This window comes from Salvelinus alpinus, chromosome 9 (assembly GCF_045679555.1).
Source record: "Salvelinus alpinus chromosome 9, SLU_Salpinus.1, whole genome shotgun sequence".
Taxonomy (NCBI): Eukaryota; Metazoa; Chordata; class Actinopteri; order Salmoniformes; family Salmonidae; genus Salvelinus; species Salvelinus alpinus.
Genome location: NC_092094.1, coordinates 75,990,221 through 76,011,527, shown reverse-complemented (window position 1 = coordinate 76,011,527; position 21,307 = coordinate 75,990,221). Strand labels below are relative to the sequence as shown.

Genomic DNA, 21,307 nt, shown 5'->3' with positions numbered 1-21,307 from the left:
CTCTCTCTCTCTCTCTCTCTTCCTCTCTCTGTCTCTCTCCGTCTCAACCCGTCCTCTATCCCTACCTCTCTCGCTCTCGTTCTCTCTTTCTCCAACCCCCCTCTTCTTCTCTTTTCCCGCCTCTCTCTGTCTTTCCTTTAAGCTAGCAGTCTATATAATTGCATGTCTTTCTCACTGTATGTGAAAGTGAATGTGTCTGTCCCCAACTTCTTGTTCATTGATATACTAAAGACATTCACCCTATGCAGCAGAATACTCTTCCTTCGACTTCTCAATGTCATTTTGCCTGGTTCCTACTGCCTATAAAACAGTTACAAAAACAAGAGTCCACCCCTTTTCCAGCAGGTGAGGAGGGGTGAAGTAGAATGAGGGGACTCGGAGGTGAGGAGGGCTGAGGAGGGGTTAGGATAAGACGAGGTGAGAAGAGGTGGTAGGAAAAAAAGCGGGTAAGAAGGAAAGATAAGCGGTGAGGTGAAGATGAAGATGAAGGAAGCAGGATGAGGAGGAAAGGGGGTGAGGATGGGTGAGGTGAGGATTGGCAAGGCGGTTAAGGCGGGTAGGAGGAGGGGGGGGTGAGGTGTTAAGACAGACGGACAGACAGAAACACAGACGTAAACGTCTCTCTCAGTTTTTTCCTGATGAGCCTTTCCTTTGATAATCCCTTATGCCGTTTTTTTTACCCACAATCCAATCCCCATCGTCCTCTCTCTCTCTCTCTCTCTCTCTCTCTCTCTCTCTCTCTCTCTCTCTCTCTCTCTCTCTCTCTCGCGCGCTCTCTCGCTCTCTCTCTCTCTCTCTCTCTCTCTCTCTCTCTCACTCTCTCTCTCTCTCTCACACACACACACACACAAAGCTGTCTGTGGCCCATCTGTGTTAAGGCAATCTAGTTTATTAGAGATTGGAGGAATTTACAGTAACGAGCCGTTCCCCTGACAAATTAATCACTTTCAACCATTTGATGGTGTAAGTGAGAGATGGCCTCCACAGGGGAATAAGTTAAGTGTGTGTGTGTGTGTGTGTGTGTGTGTGTGTGTGTGTGTGTGTGTGTGTGTGTGTGTGTGTGTGTGTGTGTGTGTGTGTGTGTGTGTGTGTGTGTGTGTGTGTGTGTGTGTGTGTGTGTGTGTGTGTGTGTGTGACATCCTCTTCTGTTTGAGCAGTGCTTGTCTGGGTCAATCCACTCAGCCCTCTCATGTGGAACATACTCGACAAACACACACACACACTCGACACACACTCGACACACACTCGACACACACAACCTTTGATACTCAGTGAATCACTTCCATACACCTATTCAGTCAAACAGATAATTTACAGTAGGTGCACACAAACACTAACCTACACCTCTCCTCTCCTTTCCATTGATCGATCGCTAAGCTGAGTACCCACTGGCTGACATGCTGACAGGTGCAAGGCCTTGTGGGATGTGTAGTTTAGTCCATGTCTGGGGACTTGCTATTTTCTTCTTCATCCTCATCACCACATTTAAACAAACACAAAGAAAACAATACACACTGTATGCTAGAATATATATACTGTATACCAGTGTGTGTGTGTGTGTGTTTTTGCGTGTGGTTGTGTCTGTGTGTGTTTGTGCAACTTCATCTCTGGCAGGTCAGTGTATTGAAACATTTCCTCTCTGGCTTGGCCTGGGTCTCTGAGAGGGCTGAGAGTCAGAGATGCATACTGGGAATGTAGCGGATGTCAAAATAAATAGAGCAAGTAGTGAAGCCAATAAAGCAGTGTGTGTGTGTGTGTGTGTGTGTGTGTGTGTGTGTGTGTGTGTGTGTGTATCCACAACCCCAGTCTACCCACACACACAAACGCACAAACGCACACACACACACACACACACACACACACACACACACACACACACACACACACACACACACACACACACACACACACACACACACACACACACACACACACACACACGCAGTGGCTGTCTCTATGTGCCGGTAACGTGTTAGACTGTGATTGGCTAAGAGCCTGTGTGAGAGCGGCATGCCAATGATCTCTAATAGGCTTGACCCAGACTATCTCAGGGAAATCCAATTGGCCTAAGACTCTGTGAGCCCCCCCCCCCCCCCACTTTAAAGGGCTAAACCACACAATAGGCCCAATAAACTACATGCAAAATATACAAGGCAAATTATATATATAGTCGATCCCATACACCTGGGGTGTATTTGGTGAAGCAAAACATTCAGAATGTTAAATATAGAAATGTAATGAATAGAGCTGACACGATTCCCTATTCTACATGACACACAATAATATTTGCTGTACGTTGTACATTTCTATCTGAACGTTCTGTACTGTTCCTCCTGATCACGCCCCAGACACAACATACACCTAGCATCATATACGGCAGGTTAGATATGCCAGAGGGAATATGCCGGGGTGGTTTAGGAGGGCTAGGTAGCAAAAATGTTTGGCCACAGCTCTGTCTAAAACCCTAGGCCCAGGGTATAGAGGCTGGTTCATGTGCTTGCACACACACACACACACACACACACACACACACACACACACACACACACACACACACACACACACACACACACACACACACACACACACAGAGCACAAGAGAGCTATGTTTTAACATGAAACAAAACGGTTTGCTTACACTTTAAAAAATACACAGAGTTCATGATGACTCCTTGGTTTCATGACCAATCCCAGACAACGTGTGACAACGACACGCCTATAAATGAGTTGACAAAGTCAAACACATGATGTACACTCTTTCCAGTCCCTCTAATTACTGGAACACTAGCGAGAAAGAGCAGACCCATGGAATGGGAATTAAAACATATGTGCTCTTCGCATCATTGTTCTTTTTTACACTGGTTTTTAGACCTCAAGTACAATCCTGAATTAACAACCAGGCCTCACACAAACAGAAACAGACAGTACAAACCGAAACTAAAAAACAAACTGAAGACACACACACACACACACACAAACACACACACACACAATATGAAGCCCTATCCGTGTGTGAGATGTGTGTGTGTCTAGCGCGGTGGGCTAACTGGTCACATCTGGCTGTAGTAAATCCAGCTAAAAGCCAGTGACTCATGATTCCTCTGATGATCTTCATACATCTACATTTATATGGTAATAGGAGTCTGCCAAGCATTTAACGCATTCCACTACATCTGAAGGGCAAGGCACTTCTATCACCCCATCCCAATCACCACACACACACACACACACACACACACACACACACACACACACACACACACACACACACACACACACACACACACACACACACATTTTAGTTCATATCTGCAGTGCCTCTTCACCTTTACCACTATCTACCGTCTGTCCTTTATCCCTCTTTTACTATTCTCTATCTCGTTCTCTGTGTCTTTCTCTCTCTCTCTCTCGCTCTCTCTCTCTCTCTCTCTCTCTCTCGCTCTCTCGTCTGTCTATTCATTCAGTGTGGCAGGTTGAATAATTCAGGCATCCGGCTGGCCGCCCCAGAGTGTCCTGACCGTGGCAGCCAGGACCCCTGCGTGGCAGACGGACTTTCTACCTCCACCTCTCTACAACAGGCAGACAGATGGCCCCGCTCTCACTCTCTCTACCTCCATCCCCCTCTCTACCACTCTCTCTCCCTCCATCCTCCTCTCTACCCCTCTCTCTACCTCCATCCCCCTCTCTACCCCTCTCTCTACCTCTATCCCCCTCTCTACCCTGCTCTCTACCTCCATCCCCCTCTTTCTACCTCCATCCCCCTCTCTACCACTCTCTCTCCCTCCATCCTCCTCTCTACCCATCTCTCTACCTCCATCCCCCTCTCTACCCCTCTCTCTACCTCCATCCCCCTCTCTACCCCTCTCTCTACCTCCATCCCCCTCTCTACCCCTATTTCTACCTCCATACCCCTCTCTACCCCTCTCTCTACCTCCATCTTCCTCTCTACCCCTCTCTCTACCTCCATCCCCTTCTCTACCTCTCTCTACCTCCATCCCCCTCTCTACCCCTCTCTTTACCTTCATCCCCCTCTCTACCCCTCTCTCTACCTCCATCCCCCTCTCTAACTCTCTCTACCTCCATCCCCCTCTCTACCCCTCTCTCTACCTCCATCCCCCTCTCTACCCCGCTCTACCCCTCTCTCTACCTCCATCCCCTTCTCTACCTCTCTCTACCTCTTGTCTATCTCTTCCTCTTCTGCTTCTGTCTCCGTTCCACCTCGCCACACAAACACAATATCCCTTTTTCATTGCACCTCTCTTCCTCTTTTTTCACTGTCATATAAACACAATTTCTTCCTCTCTCCCCTCCCTCTTTCTCTCTCCCTCCCTATTTCTCTCTCCCTCCGTCTTCCACTCTCCCCTCCCTCTTTCTCTGTGGTCACTAACATGCTCATTGAAGCAGTCAGACACAGCTGCAAAGGAAACAGACAACCACTAACCCTAGCCACATTCTAACCACAACCACAACCACTAACCCTAGCCACATTCTAACCACAACCACAACCACTAACCCTAGCCACATTCTAACCACAACCACAACCACTAACCCTAGCCACATTCTAACCACAACCACAACCACTAACCCTAGCCACATTCTAACCACAACCACAACCACTAACCCTAGCCACATTCTAACCACAACCACAACCACTAACCCTAGCCACATTCTAACCACAACCACAACCACTAACCCTAGCCACATTCTAACCACAACCACAACCACTAACCCTAGCCACATTCTAACCACAACCACATCCACTAACCCTAGCCACATTCTAACCACAACCACAACCACTAACCCTAGCCACATTCTAACCACAACCACATCCACTAACCCTAGCCACATTCTAACCACAACCACAACCACTAACCCTAGCCACATTCTAACCACAACCACTAACCCTAGCCACATTCTAACCACAACCACAACCACTAACCCCAGCCACATTCTAACCACAACCACAACCACTAACCCTAGCCACATTCTAACCACAACCACTAACCCCAGCCACATTCTAACCACAACCACAACCACTAACCCTAGCCACATTCTAACCACAACCACAACCACTAATCCTAGCCACATTCTAACCATAACCACAACCACTAACCCTAGCCACATTCTAACCACAACCACAACCACTAACCCTAGCCACATTCTAACCACAACCACATCCACTAACCCTAGCCACATTCTAACCACAACCACAACCACTAACCCTAGCCACATTCTAACCACAACCACAACCACTAACCCTAGCCACATTCTAACCACAACCACAACCACTAACCCTAGCCACATTCTAACCACAACCACAACCACTAACCCTAGCCACATTCTAACCACAACCACATCCACTAACCCTAGCCACATTCTAACCACAACCACAACCACTAACCCTAGCCACATTCTAACCACAACCACATCCACTAACCCTAGCCACATTCTAACCACAACCACATCCACTACCCTAGCCACATTCTAACCACAACCACATCCACTAACCCTAGCCACATTCTAACCACAACCACAACCACTAACCCTAGCCACATTCTAACCACAACCACATCCACTAACCCTAGCCACATTCTAACCACAACCACATCCACTAACCCTAGCCACATTCTAACCACAACCACAACCACTAACCCTAGCCACATTCTACCCACAACCACTAACCCTAGCCACATTCTAACCACAACCACATCCACTAACCCTAGCCACATTCTAACCACAACCACAACCACTAACCCTAGCCACATTCTAACCACAACCACATCCACTAACCCTAGCCACATTCTAACCACAACCACAACCACTAACCCTAGCCACATTCTAACCACAACCACGACCACTAACCCTAGCCACATTCTAACCACAACCACATCCACTAACCCTAGCCACATTCTAAACACAACCACAACCACTAACCCTAGCCACATTCTAACCACAACCAAAACCACTAACCCTAGCCACATTCTAACCACAACCACTAACCCTAGCCACATTCTAACCACAACCACTAACCCTAGCCACATTCTAACCACAACCACAACCACTAACCCTAGCCACATTCTAACCACAACCACAACCACTAACCCTAACCACATTTTAAACACAACCACTAACCCTAGCCACATTCTAACCACAACCACAACCACTAAACCTAGCCACATTCTAACCACAACCACTAACCCTAGCCACATTCTAACCACAACTACTAACCCTAGCAACATTCTAACCACAACCACAACCACTAACCCTAGCCACATTCTAACCACAACCACAACCACTAACCCTAGCCACATTCTAACCACAACCACAACCACTAACCCTAGCCACATTCTAACCACAACCACAACCACTAACCCTAGCCACATTCTAACCACAACTACAACCACTAACCCTAGCCACATTCTAACCACAACCACAACCACTAACCCTAGCCACATTCTAACCACAACCAAACCACTAACCCTAGCCACATTCTAACCACAACCACATCCACTAACCCTAGCCACATTCTAACCACAACCACAACCACTAACCCTAGCCACATTCTAACCACAACCACATCCACTAACCCCAGCCACATTCTAAACACAACCACTAAACAGGAGCAAGCCCACTGCTACACAACAACAAACAACCACTAAACAGGAGCAATCCCACTGCTACACAACAACAAACAACCACTAAACAGGAGCAAGCCCACTGCTACACAACAACAAACAACCACTAAACAGGAGCAAGCCCACTACTACACAACAACAAACAACCACTAAACAGGAGCAATCCCACTGCTACACAACAACAAACAACCACTAAACAGGAGCAAGCCCACTGCTACACAACAACAAACAACCACTAAACAGGAGCAAGCCCACTGCTACACAACATCAAACAACCACTAAACAGGAGCAAGCCCACTGCTACACAACAACAAACAACCACTAAACAGGAGCAAGCCCACTGCTACACAACAACAAACAACCACTAAACAGGAGCAAGCCCACTACTACACAACAACAAACAACCACTAAACAGGAGCAAGCCCACTGCTACACAACAACCAACAACCACTAAACAGGAGCAAGCCCACTACTACACAACAACAAACAACCACTAAACAGGAGCAAGCCCACTGCTACACAACAACAAACAACCACTAAACAGGAGCAAGCCCACTGCTACACAACAACAAACAACCACTAAACAGGAGCAAGCCCACTACTACACAACAACAAACAACCACTAAACAGGAGCAAGCCCACTACTACACAACAACAAACAACCACTAAACAGGAGCAAGCCCACTGCTACACAACAACAAACAACCACTAAACAGGAGCAAGCCCACTACTACACAACAACAAACAACCACTAAACAGGAGCAAGCCCACTGCTACACAACAACAAACAACCACTAAACAGGAGCAAGCCCACTGCTACACAACAACAAACAACCACTAAACAGGAGCAAGCCCACTGCTACACAACAACAAACAACCACTAAACAGGAGCAAGCCCACTGCTACACAACAACAAACAACCACTAAACAGGAGCAAGCCCACTGCTACACAACAACAAACAACCACTAAACAGGAGCAAGCCCACTGCTACACAACAACAAACAACCACTAAACAGGAGCAAGCCCACTGCTACACAACAACAAACAACCACTAAACAGGAGCAAGCCCACTACTACACAACAACAAACAACCACTAAACAGGAGCAAGCCCACTGCTACACAACAACCAACAACCACTAAACAGGAGCAAGCCCACTACTACACAACAACAAACAACCACTAAACAGGAGCAAGCCCACTGCTACACAACAACAAACAACCACTAAACAGGAGCAAGCCCACTGCTACACAACAACAAACAACCACTAAACAGGAGCAAGCCCACTACTACACAACAACAAACAACCACTAAACAGGAGCAAGCCCACTGCTACACAACAACAAACAACCACTAAACAGGAGCAAGCCCACTGCTACACAACAACAAACAACCCATTAAAGTGGCAACACAACTTAGTGTCAGTTACCCTGTGTACTGCTTCTAACCTCATCACAGACCCAGGGAGCGTTCATGACGGGGCAATGTACTGAACGTAACAACAACATTCTACACCGTTGTTCCTTTCTGAACGCAGCCCAGACCCTTTATCACTGTAACCTAAACCCACAGAAGGATAATCGCTATGATTCTGAATATGACAGGAGTGTTAGAGCCCAAGTATATTTGCTCCCCCTACTATTAAAAAGACCTGGAGGGATAGTTGTGCAGTGGCAATACTGATAGTATTACAAACAAGGACATCACTCACACACACACACACACACACACACACACACACACACACACACACACACACACACACACACACACACACACACACACACACACACACACACACACACACACACACACACACACACACACACACACATACACACACACACACACACACACATACACACATACACACACACACACGGACATGCAGGTATGAAACAAACATATGTACAGTACATATAGGCCTACATGACACACACACACACACATACACAAACAACACATGTTATCTTAAAAAACAAATAAAGCAACACCTCACGGCAGAACAACTCTCCCCCATGTGACTTATTTGTTCTGTTTATGTACTGACATGTATGTGGAACTGATAGACACACACACACACACACACAGCCTGTTAATGTTTTTTCATGTATATCAATGGTAAAGTATTTTGTCTGTAATGTCTTATTCGTTATATGTCAGACCCCGGTAAGACTAGCTGTCGCCATTGACATCAGCTAATGGGGATGATCATTTTTTAAATTAAATCATATCAAATGATCTTCACACACAAACTAAGACATTGAGACATGGAAGAAACAGCAGTACTTTGAATTCGCTTTTGATGTGCGAGTGTGTGTGTCTGTGTGCGTGTGTGCGTGCGTGCGCGTGTGTGTGTATGTGTGCGTGCGTGTGTGTTTGTGCGTGTGTGTGTGTGTGGCGTGTTTTCCGCTCTTACCTTGGGTTATAAAGTGCATGTGCGTCACGCATGTGAGTGGCATCGAGGTCGTAAGTCTGTTGCATTCTCCAGGCGCTGCCGCATTTGCCGTACTTATCTTCACTATTAACCTGGGCCTTTGATAAGTTCATTCTACAACACAGAGAATCACAGGGGGACAGGGGGTCAGATAAGAGGCCAGCAGTCAGGATTGGGGGTACACAGAAACAGTAGGCCTGACACTTCATACACAGACAGTCAGCCTGTACATAACGTAGTATTATCAAACTGGAAGCCTGTAGATTCTAGGGAGTACACAGAAACAGTAGGCCTGACACTTCATACACAGAAATGGTTATAGAGGTTGACCTGTGTAGTAAAAAGTCTTACTGACGCGACCTTGAATCTATAGACACTATAGAGATGCTACAGACAGAGGGTACAGCCTGTACAATACAGTATTCACACCATGTGGTCTGATATACGACAACGACAGACCGACACTTTGAATGGCCTGCAGCTACGGTAACGTTTACGGACATCTGCGACAGTCCGCACGGACAGCGGAGGCCTTTAAGGTAAATGTTTAACGGCAGTATTTAACGGACAGTGTTACCTGGGAGACGGGTGTGTGTGTGTGTGACGTTAATAGAAGCCCTCCTGGACAGTTTTAATACGGTACCGGTATTACCAGTCTCAGGATAAAAAGCAAGGAAAGGGGAGGGACTAATAGCTGTCAATCAAAGCCCGCCTCTGCGTCAAGGAAGGAGCTGTCTCCAGGGTGATAAGGTCACCCCTGGCAACGGAATCAGAATCATCGCCCCCCCCAAAAAAATGGCGGATAGTCGAGAAGGTTTGACGTCATTTAGGGGAAACTGTGTGTGTGTTATTAAATTTTCAGGTTCCCTACATTAAAAGAGAGAACACCGGGGAAGGATATTTCAATTAATAATAAGAAAAGCTTTATATTATGAGCTGAAAAAAATAGACAGTCAAAAATAGACAGTCAAAAATAGACAGTCAAAAATAGACAGTCAACTCTAGTAATTGAAAATAAAAGCCAACATCTTAATTTGGATAATCAAATCAGTGGAATGTGTATAAAATGCTGTTTTCTCTATGTCTTTCCACCTCTCTTTCCATGTTATTCAGTCAAAATGTTGATATCTTTTAGTTCACCTTTATTTAACCAGGTAGGCCCAGTTGAGAACAAGTTCTCATTTACAACTGCGACCTGGCAATGTGTGTACATTTATATACAGCATATAACGTTACTCTTTTGGTGAAATTCCAAATTACATCAATGCATTTATTGTATATTATAATAAACATATATTATAATTATTATTATTAAGGAAGCAACATAAAACATGAGAGAATGTGATGTTTCCGTAATCTTCTAATTCTGTGTAATATGTTGTGTTGTGTATGCGGCTACCTCTGTGTGTGCACCAGTAATTACTGCCAAAACATGGACCTCTGTCACACACGGGTAAAGACATGTTTACCACACAAACACAGACACACCGGGAACACTGTGTGTGTGTGTGTGTGTGTGTGTGTGTGTGTGTGTGTGTGTGTGTGTGTGTGTGTGTGTGTGTGTGTGTGTGTGTGCGTGCGTGCGTGCGTGCGTGCGTGCGTGCGTGCGTGCGTGCGTGCGTGCGTGCGTGTGTGTTTGTGTTTATATGTGTGTGTGTGTGTATACAGTATGTGTGTGTGTATGTGTGTGTACAGGGCGAGAACACTCAGTCCTGATGGTGGTGTGTGCGTGTGTTTGGGGTTGGGTAGGCCGGAAGGCTAGGGCTTAGTGGAAAAAGTCCTGTGTATGTAATGTGTTGCCTTCAGTTCCAGTTGAGGGAACAGGATGAATCAATACTGTTCTGCAGACACGGCCGGCTCCAACACACGGCTATGGTCAAGCCCTAGTTCAGCTCTCTACTGTAGGGGCTGAGATCAATACAGCTGCCATCGCGCTACGCATTCACTTACATTAGCAAAAAATGCTAAAATGCCAGCGGGATTAGCACACCGTTGCTTTATTACATTACGCTTTATGGCGTTATAATCGGATGGAGTGTTAAACCTTATACGTTCATAAAATATGAACGGTTATTTAGGGAGAAAGGCTATTCCTTTAGAGAGAAGCGGCGAGGGGTTTAGTATGCAGTGTATATATATATATATGTATATGTATATACGGCCAAGCAGGAGCGTTTAGACAATATCAAAAGTCAACCTACTGCATTTTCTTCTTGTACTTTTAGGATGAGAATTACACAAATGTCACAAAATAATCAATGCATTATTTCACAGGAAATATATGCAATTAAACAACAAATACTACTATTGGGACTCAAATAAATGCCTTCAAATAAAATATTTGTTTTAGTTAGAATCACGCAAACGCCTAATTCAGTCAACAACAAAAAATCTAAACCCCATTCACACTCCACCATAGGCACGAGTCAATTAAACCACTACAAATGAACAGCACAACGATTTACTCCCACACAAAGACAACAGAACCAGTTGAAGCCGATCATTCATCCATTCCTTGGTGCTAGATATTGTGAGAAGAGCTCTGAACAGAAGATGTTGTGAAACACAGGGCCCAGTGGAGATACACAGCACTTAGACAGACAGACAGACCAGACAGACACCTATACATAGATACAACACAACCATAGTACCACAGAGAGAGAGAGAGAGAGAGAGAGAGAGAGAGAGAGAGAGAGAGAGAGAGAGAGAGAGAGAGAGAGAGAGAGAGAATGCAACTGCCATCTCAGCACTCTCAGAGTCCACGGAGGAGAAGAGGGAGAAAACAAACTGAGGTGATAAAACGGAGGGGTGGAAGAGGGGGAGGTGTGGGCCCTTAGGAGAAGCATGTCAGGTACTAACCAAGTCCTGACCCAGCCAAGAAACGACAGATGTAGGCCTACACAAGTTATACAGAACTAACATTACACAGTACATGGAGAATTTGATAAACAAGAACATGTCATATTAGCTCATAACGATAACGGACAATGATCATGTACGGCCGTAATGTTTCCTGATTTTGAAAACAAAACCCACATCATTATTTCAGGAAGAACGATCAACTTACACAAATAAATACATGCTTCAAAACCATAGTTTGACAACTAAAACAACAGACACATTTTGTATTTAAAAGAAGGTACATAAAAGGCGATGGGATTGGATGGGAGGAGAGTAGGAGAGAACAGGAGGAGAGGAGAGCGATAAAAGAGGGCAGATAGAAGAGAGAGAGAGAGAGAGAGAGAGAGAGAGAGAGAGAGAGAGAGAGAGAGAGAGAGAGAGGGGGGAAAAGAGGGGACATCTGTGAAAGAGCATTAACCTATAGGGTTCTACCTGAACCTATTACACGCCCCTGTCAGAACATGTAAGGAACACACACACAAACACACACGGATTAGCACACAGGACAATGAGCCAAATTACGCCAAGTATCTGTGTGTGTGTGTGTGTGTGTGTGTGTGTGTGTGTGTGTGTGTGTGTGTGTGTGTGTGTGTGTGTGTGTGTGTGTGTGTGTGTGTGTGTGTGTGTGTGTGTGTGTGTGTGTGTGTGTGTGTGTGTGTGTGTGTCCATGCCTTGCCAATGCTCAGTGACTCACTCAAGTGTTGCTGGTCCATCTGTGAATCGAAGGACCATTACGGCGTATGTGCATGTGCATGTGTGTGTGTGTGTGTGTGTATGCGTGTATATGTGATGGTGAGGCTGTGATCGATGAGACAGGTGCCATTCTTCCCAATGCAGAAGCAGGAGCCCCGAGGTCCACAAATGCCACCATCACCACCGTCCTCCCCCTGTCCCCCCCCCCCCTCTCCTCAGCCCTGACCCCCCCCAATAACCCCCTAGACAGCCCAATACACACACCCAGAGGAAAGCAGAGAGAAACTGAGAGTGTACGTGCTGTTCACTTTATGCTGTCTGTTCTATACTGGTCTGTGTTTTGGGTAAAGGTGGTGTCGGTGTTATGGTACTGTAGGTAGCAGGTGGGTAATTCGGAGTGGCTATGGTGTGTGTGTTTGTGTGTCGGGGGCAGGTGGGGTTCGGTGTGTGTGCATTAGTGTTAGCGACGGGAGCTGTTAGCGGGGTGAGTGGCAGATGGACTGTCGGCTTTAATACGACTGAGCTTGTGGAAAGGTGACAGCACCGACTGACCCGGGGAGAGGGAGAGGGGGGGAGGGGGAGAGAGGGAGAGAGAGAGAGAGGGACAGGGGGAGAGGGAGAGAGGGTGAGAGAGAGAGAGGGAGAGGGGGAGAGAGAGAGAGAGAGAGAGAGAGAGAGAGAGAGAGAGAGGGGGGGGGGGGGGAGAGGGGGAGAGAGAGAGGGAGAGGAGGTATGCTTTCTTAAGGAATGCACTCTAAATGGGGTCGAGAGGTTAGGGGGTTCAGAGATGAGAGTCTATGGAAACCCTTTAACAACACAAACACTATTAACTACAAACTCTGTTTCTGGGTTTATTTTCACCTAAAAGTACATTTAGCCTGTAAACTGTGCTATTCACTTATCGCAGTCTGCGGAGCTGACAGATTATTTCTGCAGTCCGGTAGTCTCAAAAAGAACATGCGATTAAGAGAAACCTCTAATCAGTCAAAACATTCTCAAAAAAATACACTACTTTGAGTCGATAAAACAGCTAAATAATGATATAAAAAAATTCAAAAATAACCGTAAAAAAAGAAACGCATAATATCACCCCAACATTTTTTTTATGTGTTGGCCACAAAATATTTATTTAGCAATTAATTCAGAGTTGTCTTTGTTGTGATTAAGAAGTAGGAACGGTAAGGGCTGATGAACTGGGATGGTACTGGGGGCACACGGGCGCAGGGGACGGGCATGACCTTACAGCAGTTCACACACGCACACGTACCATGCACGCACGCGCACACACGAATACTCACAGCTCCGTAGAGCAGCCGGTGTGGTCAAGCACGGCTAAGTGACAACACAACCGAAACCTGCACTGCTCTTTATCACCGACCACAACGCACAGACATACAGACACACACATACAAGAAACATATGTCTGTTTGTCTGTTTTATGACGGTGTTTTGGTTAGTCAGTCTGTCTGTCTGTTCCTACAGATTGCTCCTTTAAAAAAGGAAATGCAAAACAATGATCTCCTTCCAAATGAAGCTCAATAAAACAACAGCGACACACAATAGTATTTAAATCCTGTGAATGACTCACCAGGGAAAATATCTAACACATTTTAATTTACATTTCATATACATTAAATTAACTATATAATTGATCGGAAATGAAAATGTACGGACTCAATAAATAAATATTGACATAAAAAAAAAATAATTAAAACCCTTTTCCTACATCTCTTGTTCACTACAATACTCTGGTTCAAAATAATTTCTCCAAACAGGGTCCTCACATCTACCCTGTAGTTTCAACTGAACACAACACTAAAGTAGAGAGAGATGGAGAAATGAGAAAGAGAAAGAGGGAGACTGAGAGACAGGGGATAGGGGACGATGCCAGGTGGAGAGAGTGAGAGAGAGATGGAGGGGGAGAGCGAGAGAGAGAGAGGGAGAGAGAGAGAGCGAGAGAGAGAGAGGGGGAGAGAGAGAGGGAGAGAGAGCGAGAGAGAGAGAGAGAGAGAGGGAGAGAGAGCGAGAGCACGAGAGAGAGAGAAAGAGAGAGAAAAAGAGAGAGATGGGGTGTTGTCATTCTCTCCCCATCAGACACACATGAAGCATGATGGGAGGATGAGAGGAGGAATATTTCACTGTCAGACAGGGTTCTGCGTGGTTATTCATTTCTCCTCTGCACTCTCCCGCTCTCTCTCCATTTCTCTCTCTCTTTCTCCATCTCTCCCTCTCTCTCTCCCCCTGCTGCAGGATAATGACAATTGAGTCATTCCACGGCATGTAGAGGAGAGTAGAACACTCACAAACATTCGCACACACTCAGACATGCGTTCAAACACGGTCCCTACGGAGCGTGTGAGAGAGAGATGGAAATTAGGTGGAAAAGAGAGAAAGGGAGAGAGAGAGACCTTGTGAACTCAGACACGCAGGTTCTCTTCAGTTTAAATCTGCATTTTATTGTGTCCCGGTCACCTGTGTCTCCTCTCATTAGAAGTGAGTGAGAGCACTGGAAACCATGATCTTCCCACACACACACTGCTTCCCACACACACTGCTTCCCACACACACTGCTTCCCACACACACTGCTTCCCACACACACTGCTTCTCACCGACCAAAGAGTCTCTGTCTCCCGGCCGCCTGCAAACCCAACATGCTCTCACAGTCGCACGTCCAAAATAGACGTTCCTCCATGTTTCTCAAATGTCCAGTTTTGAAGTTGTTCCAAACGTCAAATTTTGAAGTGTTAAGGGTTAAGTTTGGGCATTAATTATGATTTTTTTATAAAGGTTATTGTTAAGTTTCGGAATTAACTACAAATTCTTAAGGTTAGGCATGAACTCCAAATAGATAAGTTAACGTTTGTGATAGCCTTAAAACCAAAATACCAAAACAGCTTTCTATTGCTGGATTCGAACATGCATCCTTTGGAATCAGAGGCTGGTAACAGCGCTCACGGCTGCCCCTAGTGGTCAGTTTCCTGAGACATAAACGGACGTTGAATTCCGGTGACCTGGCAGCGCAAACCAGCAGCAGGCCGCCCTATTTGATCAGCAAAACAGACCTAGCACTTAACTCTCTCTCCCTTGTTTCTCTCTCTCACACACACACACACACACACACACACACACACACACACACACACACACACACACACACACACACACACACACACACACACACACACACACACACACACACACACACACACACACACACACACACACAGGCCTGCGCTTAGACAGACCTACTAAATAGTTTACAGTGGCCTGAATTTGCATCAAACAACCACCTTTACTCCAACCACACAGGAAGGACAAAACACGAATAACAATGTATTTGGCTTCTGCAGTCTGTGTTATTATAGCAGCATTACTTTGGCCATAGAGGTATGATATGGTGAAAGACCACTTTTCCTAGTGCTGAAAAAAAAATCACGAATCACAGAGATGACATGATAAACGATCCCCTGTCAATTCACACTCTCTCTCTTTTTCTAGAGGAAGATGTATAAAAAAGAGAAAGGGAGAGACGGGATACTTGAATGACGGAGGAGGGGAATCCGCAGGGGGGCGAGAGGAGCGGAGGGACGGAGAGAGAGAGAAAGACAGAGAGATGGGGGGGGGATGAGTGTAGTGCAGGGGAATTGAATTGAAAGGTGGGAAGGGTTCACGCCTCCGTAGCGACAGCGACATGGGGTGTAATTGCTAATTGCGACGCGTACCTCTGGAATGGAGCGGTCGTTTGTGTGTTTCTCAGCTGGCGTTGTACGTCTTAAGGCTATTTCAGCCAGCGCTTTTATGAGGAAACCAGCCAGGGCGCTCAAGATCCACCTTCGAAATCCGACGTCCGTCCATGACGTCGGGAGATGCCTTTAAAACCAGCCACTAGGTGCAACGGTGAGCAATATTACCATCAAGTATGCTTGGGTTTTGCTAGGGTGTTGTGGCACCGAATTAGGACCGAATTAGCACCGAATTAGGAGACAGCAGCGGAGCAACGCAGGGTGTCCAAAACACCTCCAACTTTGACGTTTGGAGCGACTTCGAAATTTGACGTTCGGAGAAAGGTGGACAGACATCAGCATCTGAAGTCAAATTGGTCAAACCGTGAGATCTTGTTGACACGCACACACACACACACACACACCCCAGTCACACACCCTGATGGATTGAACATAAATCCGATAAATTTACAATCACATCATCAAGGCCTCCTCTTTTATCCTTGGCTTTCTGCTCACATTAGTAGCTGAGTGTGTGTGTGTGTGTGTCAACGCGTGTGAAATGTAATTTTAAAGTGTGTTTGTGTGTGTGTGTGTGTGTGTGCACGTCCACAGACGCACGTATTTCTCTCCGTCTCTGAGGGGTGAACGGGTCTGCTCAGGAGGCTCTCTCTTTAAACCACAGTTAATTACCCTCGGAATGTCTCACACCCTGCACAACAGGGGCCACCACCGCCACCGTGTGTGTGTTTGTGGAGACAATAGGACAGCCGGGGCCACGGGGTAACACATATGCGTAAAAAACACACCCTATGACACCTTTACACACCATCCTGTTCGGGCAGGGGGATAAGCCACACACACACACACAGAATCATATGAGCACACACACACACATATACATACACAATCACCGCAGCACAAATTCAAAAATAGATGCACACACACACACACACACACACTCAGCACGGGACATATTGACATGATTTGACAGATGATTTAAGTAAATGATTTTATAAGGAGATTAAAAGGAATTTAATTTACGCAATCTCCCTTCGATTCCCCTGATCCCTTCCTCCAGTGCTTTCATCTCCTCTACGCAGAGAACAACAGAACGAGAGACGGACAGGGAAAAAAACGAAAATCCTAAACTTTTATTCAGGCTGGCTGGTTATATCCAAATGTGGTGGGATCTATAGAAGGAGGAGGCTGTCTCTTAGGCACGGACAGTCCTCCATTAGAAACCATTCATTCAAAAATGATAGATCTGTTAGGGTATGACCTATTATTATAGTGGAGGGACTCTGTTCTAGTGGAAGCCTTTATTATAATTGTAAAGCTAAAGTGAGAATTTATTTTACACTGTAAATGCAAATATTAATCTTGTGTTTTCAATTTAATTACGGGCATGACGGTATAATCCAGTCCAATCCCCCTAAAATCTAAACAGGCATATTCAGTTTGGTTCAATTGTTACTGTAGTAAAATCATACATGTATGTTAAATACACCACATTCGTGCTCGAGAACGCAAAATCAGGAAAAGAGCTCCAACAAAATACAATTTTACAAGTGCTTAGAATGTATATTATTTAAATGTCCTAAATATAGAATCGGAAACAATCATCACATTTGATACGACTGTCCTTTCAGCAGAACAGTTAAACAATGTTGCACACATACAAAAGTCCCGGGCGCTTTGTCGGTTCTCTGACAAAGTGGTTTTGGAAATGTCACATTCTGTAGCACGAATGTGGTGTGTTTAACATATCAGTCACATTCCAAACATTGAAAAGACATACTTCAAATAACAGCACGTTTTTTAATGAGTCACTTTCCAAACATTGAAAATCATGTCCTTTATATAGTGCATCGAGTACGTGCATAAGATACCGCATACATCCAATGAATTTTTTTTATAACATTTCAATGTGCAATTAAAAAAGAAAATCACATACTCCACCATTTACCTGGGAAATAGATACACAGCGATATCTAACGATATATCCAAAGTGTTCTACAAAACACACAAGCCGTAAAATACACCTTCACAGGCTCAGGAATCGGCCCAAGCCTTTTAAATCATTCCCCTATTCTTTCAATCAGAAAACCCGTCATGACAATCTGCATTCTACATCCCCGTGACCTCTAGGAATAAACCACAACAACAAACACATTAAATAAATTCAACTAACTAAGAGGGGAAAACCCTTAATGACATGCAAATGAAATGTATGTTCAGGCATGAAGCGAATATAATTATGATAATCGTCAAAATGGCACTTGTTGTTATTATTATTATCATTATCCATAATATATCAATTAGTATCCCACTCGTCAATTTCTACGTAGGAGGTGAGCGAGGAGCGAGCGGTGAGAGAGGTGAGTAATGACTATGAGTAAAGCCTGGGTACAGCTGGAACTAAGAGAGGGATTCAGGCAGTGTGTTTCTCTATGAGAAGTGACTCTAACCCCGGATCACAAATGACACTGAGACAGGGGGAAAACCCAGGCTAAAGCCCATCGCTATAGACAGGAGAAAAGACTGTCTCCTGAATCGCCTGGTCTCCTACAAACTGCACGTCCTTCACCCTTTCTAAGCTCCTCTAGGTATATCTCAGTCAGACCACTGCAATTCACACACTCCTTTTACAAAATGCTCAAATACACTATACTCTCAAATACAGTCAATTCTCAAATATACTAAATCCATAAATACGCCACCAAATGATGTACATTTCACATCTTACCCGTGTCATTTAGAAATAAATAATTGTGTCATTTTACACAAGGTTTCCGAAGAGGAGAAGTATATTCCAAAGCTAGGGTTTTACACCCACCCGTATCCACATTATAACACACACACTGTTCAAACACGACCCCACAAACACACGTACAGAAAGTCGGTAGGCATGCAGGTAGAGTGGTCGGGGTGTGTACCTTCGCATTAACATGACCTTTCGTTTCTCTCTATGTAGATTACCAATCTAGCCGTTCTTTCTCTCTATATTAATAACCTCCGGTCTGTGTGTGCGTGTGTTTGTGTGTGTGTGTATGTATATAGTCTGTAAGAAGGCTGGAAAGCGAGGCTCCACTTTAGAAGCGTTATCAGCGCTCAGACACAGTCCAGGGCAGGGGTTAAGAGTGCCGTGGTTTCCTTTAGAAACAGTCCAACAAAGTCGACTTGTCCAGCTCTCCTCTCTTCTCTATCTATCGCTCTATTGTTCTCTCTTCATTCTATTCACTTTGCTTCAGGCCAAGTCTTAACAAACAGAGGGAGGAGCGTGCGATTTGGGGGAAAAAAAAATCTTCTCCAAAACTAGGACTTCCACTCAACACTTTAGGTAATTCACCTGGAACTCTCCCCAAATGTATTTGTGAAATATAATTAAGTAAACAGCTTAACTAAAACACTTATTTTATAGTCCTCTGGCGACCGTCACTGTTCTCTAGGTTGTGTGTCTGTAGACAGAGAGGTATGGGATTGATGCTCCCTATCCCTGATTCTGTATTTACATAAAACACCCGACACACACACGACCCTCTCTGTCCACCTCCGCCTGCCTGCTCCACCAGCCAGTTAATCTGCATTTTTAACGCTGTCCTTAACACAAGCCAAAAAGAGCAAAGCGCTAGCTAAAGGAGCAGCGTGTGTGTGTGTGTGTGTGTGTGTGTGTGTGTGTGTGCGCGGTGTGTCCGTGCGGAGCGGCGCAGCGCGCTGCTGTCTCCGATGCCGCGGCAGGGCCACATGCTGTGCTGGCCGTCTGAAATTCAAGCTCTCCTGGCATTTAAGAGCGCTTTCTCCTCCTCCTCCTCCCCCTGCCGCTTCTGTCCGTTCCCTCTCACTCTGTCAGCTGGCTGACGGACAGCCCTCACACACACTGAACACACTGACCCCACCTAATAAACTAAGACTTAAACATCCCATACCACGCACACACTCTCTATTATACAGTGGATCATCAAGCAGTACGGCTCTCTGTGCTGGGATAGACATGCCAGAGTGTGTGTGTGTGTGTGAGAGAGTGTGTGTCCTACTCAGGTGGAGCGGCAGAAATTCAATTCCTCACGCTGAGTGAGAGCTCCTGTCTGTACCGCAGCCCAGCACCGGTACACAGACGCATACTGTTACACTGTTACACACAGTCAAACAGACACATTTTCACACACTACCTGACAGTGGAAAGCAACCTTGACATTCTACCCGGCCACCTCCGCAGTATCACACGAAATAACACACACACACACTCCTACTCTGACAAACGCGAGCACGGCACACACAGACACACACAGGCAGACACACAGTCAAAGGCATTCACAACGACAAGAGGTAAGAAAGGAAGTAGTAAAAAGGTCAAATTTACCTACTCTTGTTCAGAGTGTAGGGAGAAATATTCAGGAATGGAAAGCTCTATGGAATCCATCTGCACACTGCCACCATAATGTGAGAAAGCCTCCTCTATAAATCAAAGTTTTTTTTCTGCTCTCCTCCTCCTCTCCTGTCCTCCTCTCTCTCTCTCTTCTCTCTCTCTCTCTCTCTCTCTCTCCCCTCTCTCTCTCTCTCTCTCTCTGTTCCTGTCAGAGCACTGCAATCAGGCACAGTGGTCCTCCGTGTGACAAGCCTATAGGCACAGCAGCCAGCTAGTTGGGACCAAAAGCTCCAGCACTCTTCTAATCAAGGACTTAAAGCCACGATTGGAGCTCATTAATATGTAGCAAGGCTTTGCATATGTAGTCCCTCTGGCCCATCCGGGCTGCTCATTGGTGGACGGGCGGCCAATGGCAGAGAGGCAGGGCTCGGTCTGCACGCACGGAGAGAGAGAGAGCAGCCGAGCAGGTGGAGAGTGGAGGGCAGAGACAAAGAGAGAGAGAGAGAGAGAGAGAGGGACGGACGGAGGGAGGGAGGGGCAGAGGAATAA

General features: G+C 45.7%; 1 protein-coding gene across 3 annotated transcripts in view; it reads right to left on the bottom strand.

Annotated features, from left to right (window-relative positions):
• esrrga (estrogen-related receptor gamma a) overlaps positions 1–21,071 on the bottom strand; it is a 105,272-nt gene extending 84,201 nt beyond the window's left edge. For 2 of the 3 annotated variants that reach the window (XM_071327219.1, XM_071327220.1), the window contains exons 1-2: positions 20,757–21,071; positions 9,055–9,186 (exon numbers count right to left, since the gene is read on the bottom strand). In XM_071327219.1, the coding sequence (XP_071183320.1) occupies positions 9,055–9,186; positions 20,757–20,812 (188 nt within the window). In that variant the 5' untranslated portion in view covers positions 20,813–21,071. Of the gene's footprint in view, positions 1–9,054; positions 9,187–20,752 lie in introns of all 3 variants that reach the window. The other variant, XM_071327221.1, reaches the window with a different exon arrangement.
• Positions 21,072–21,307: the final 236 nt, after the last annotated feature.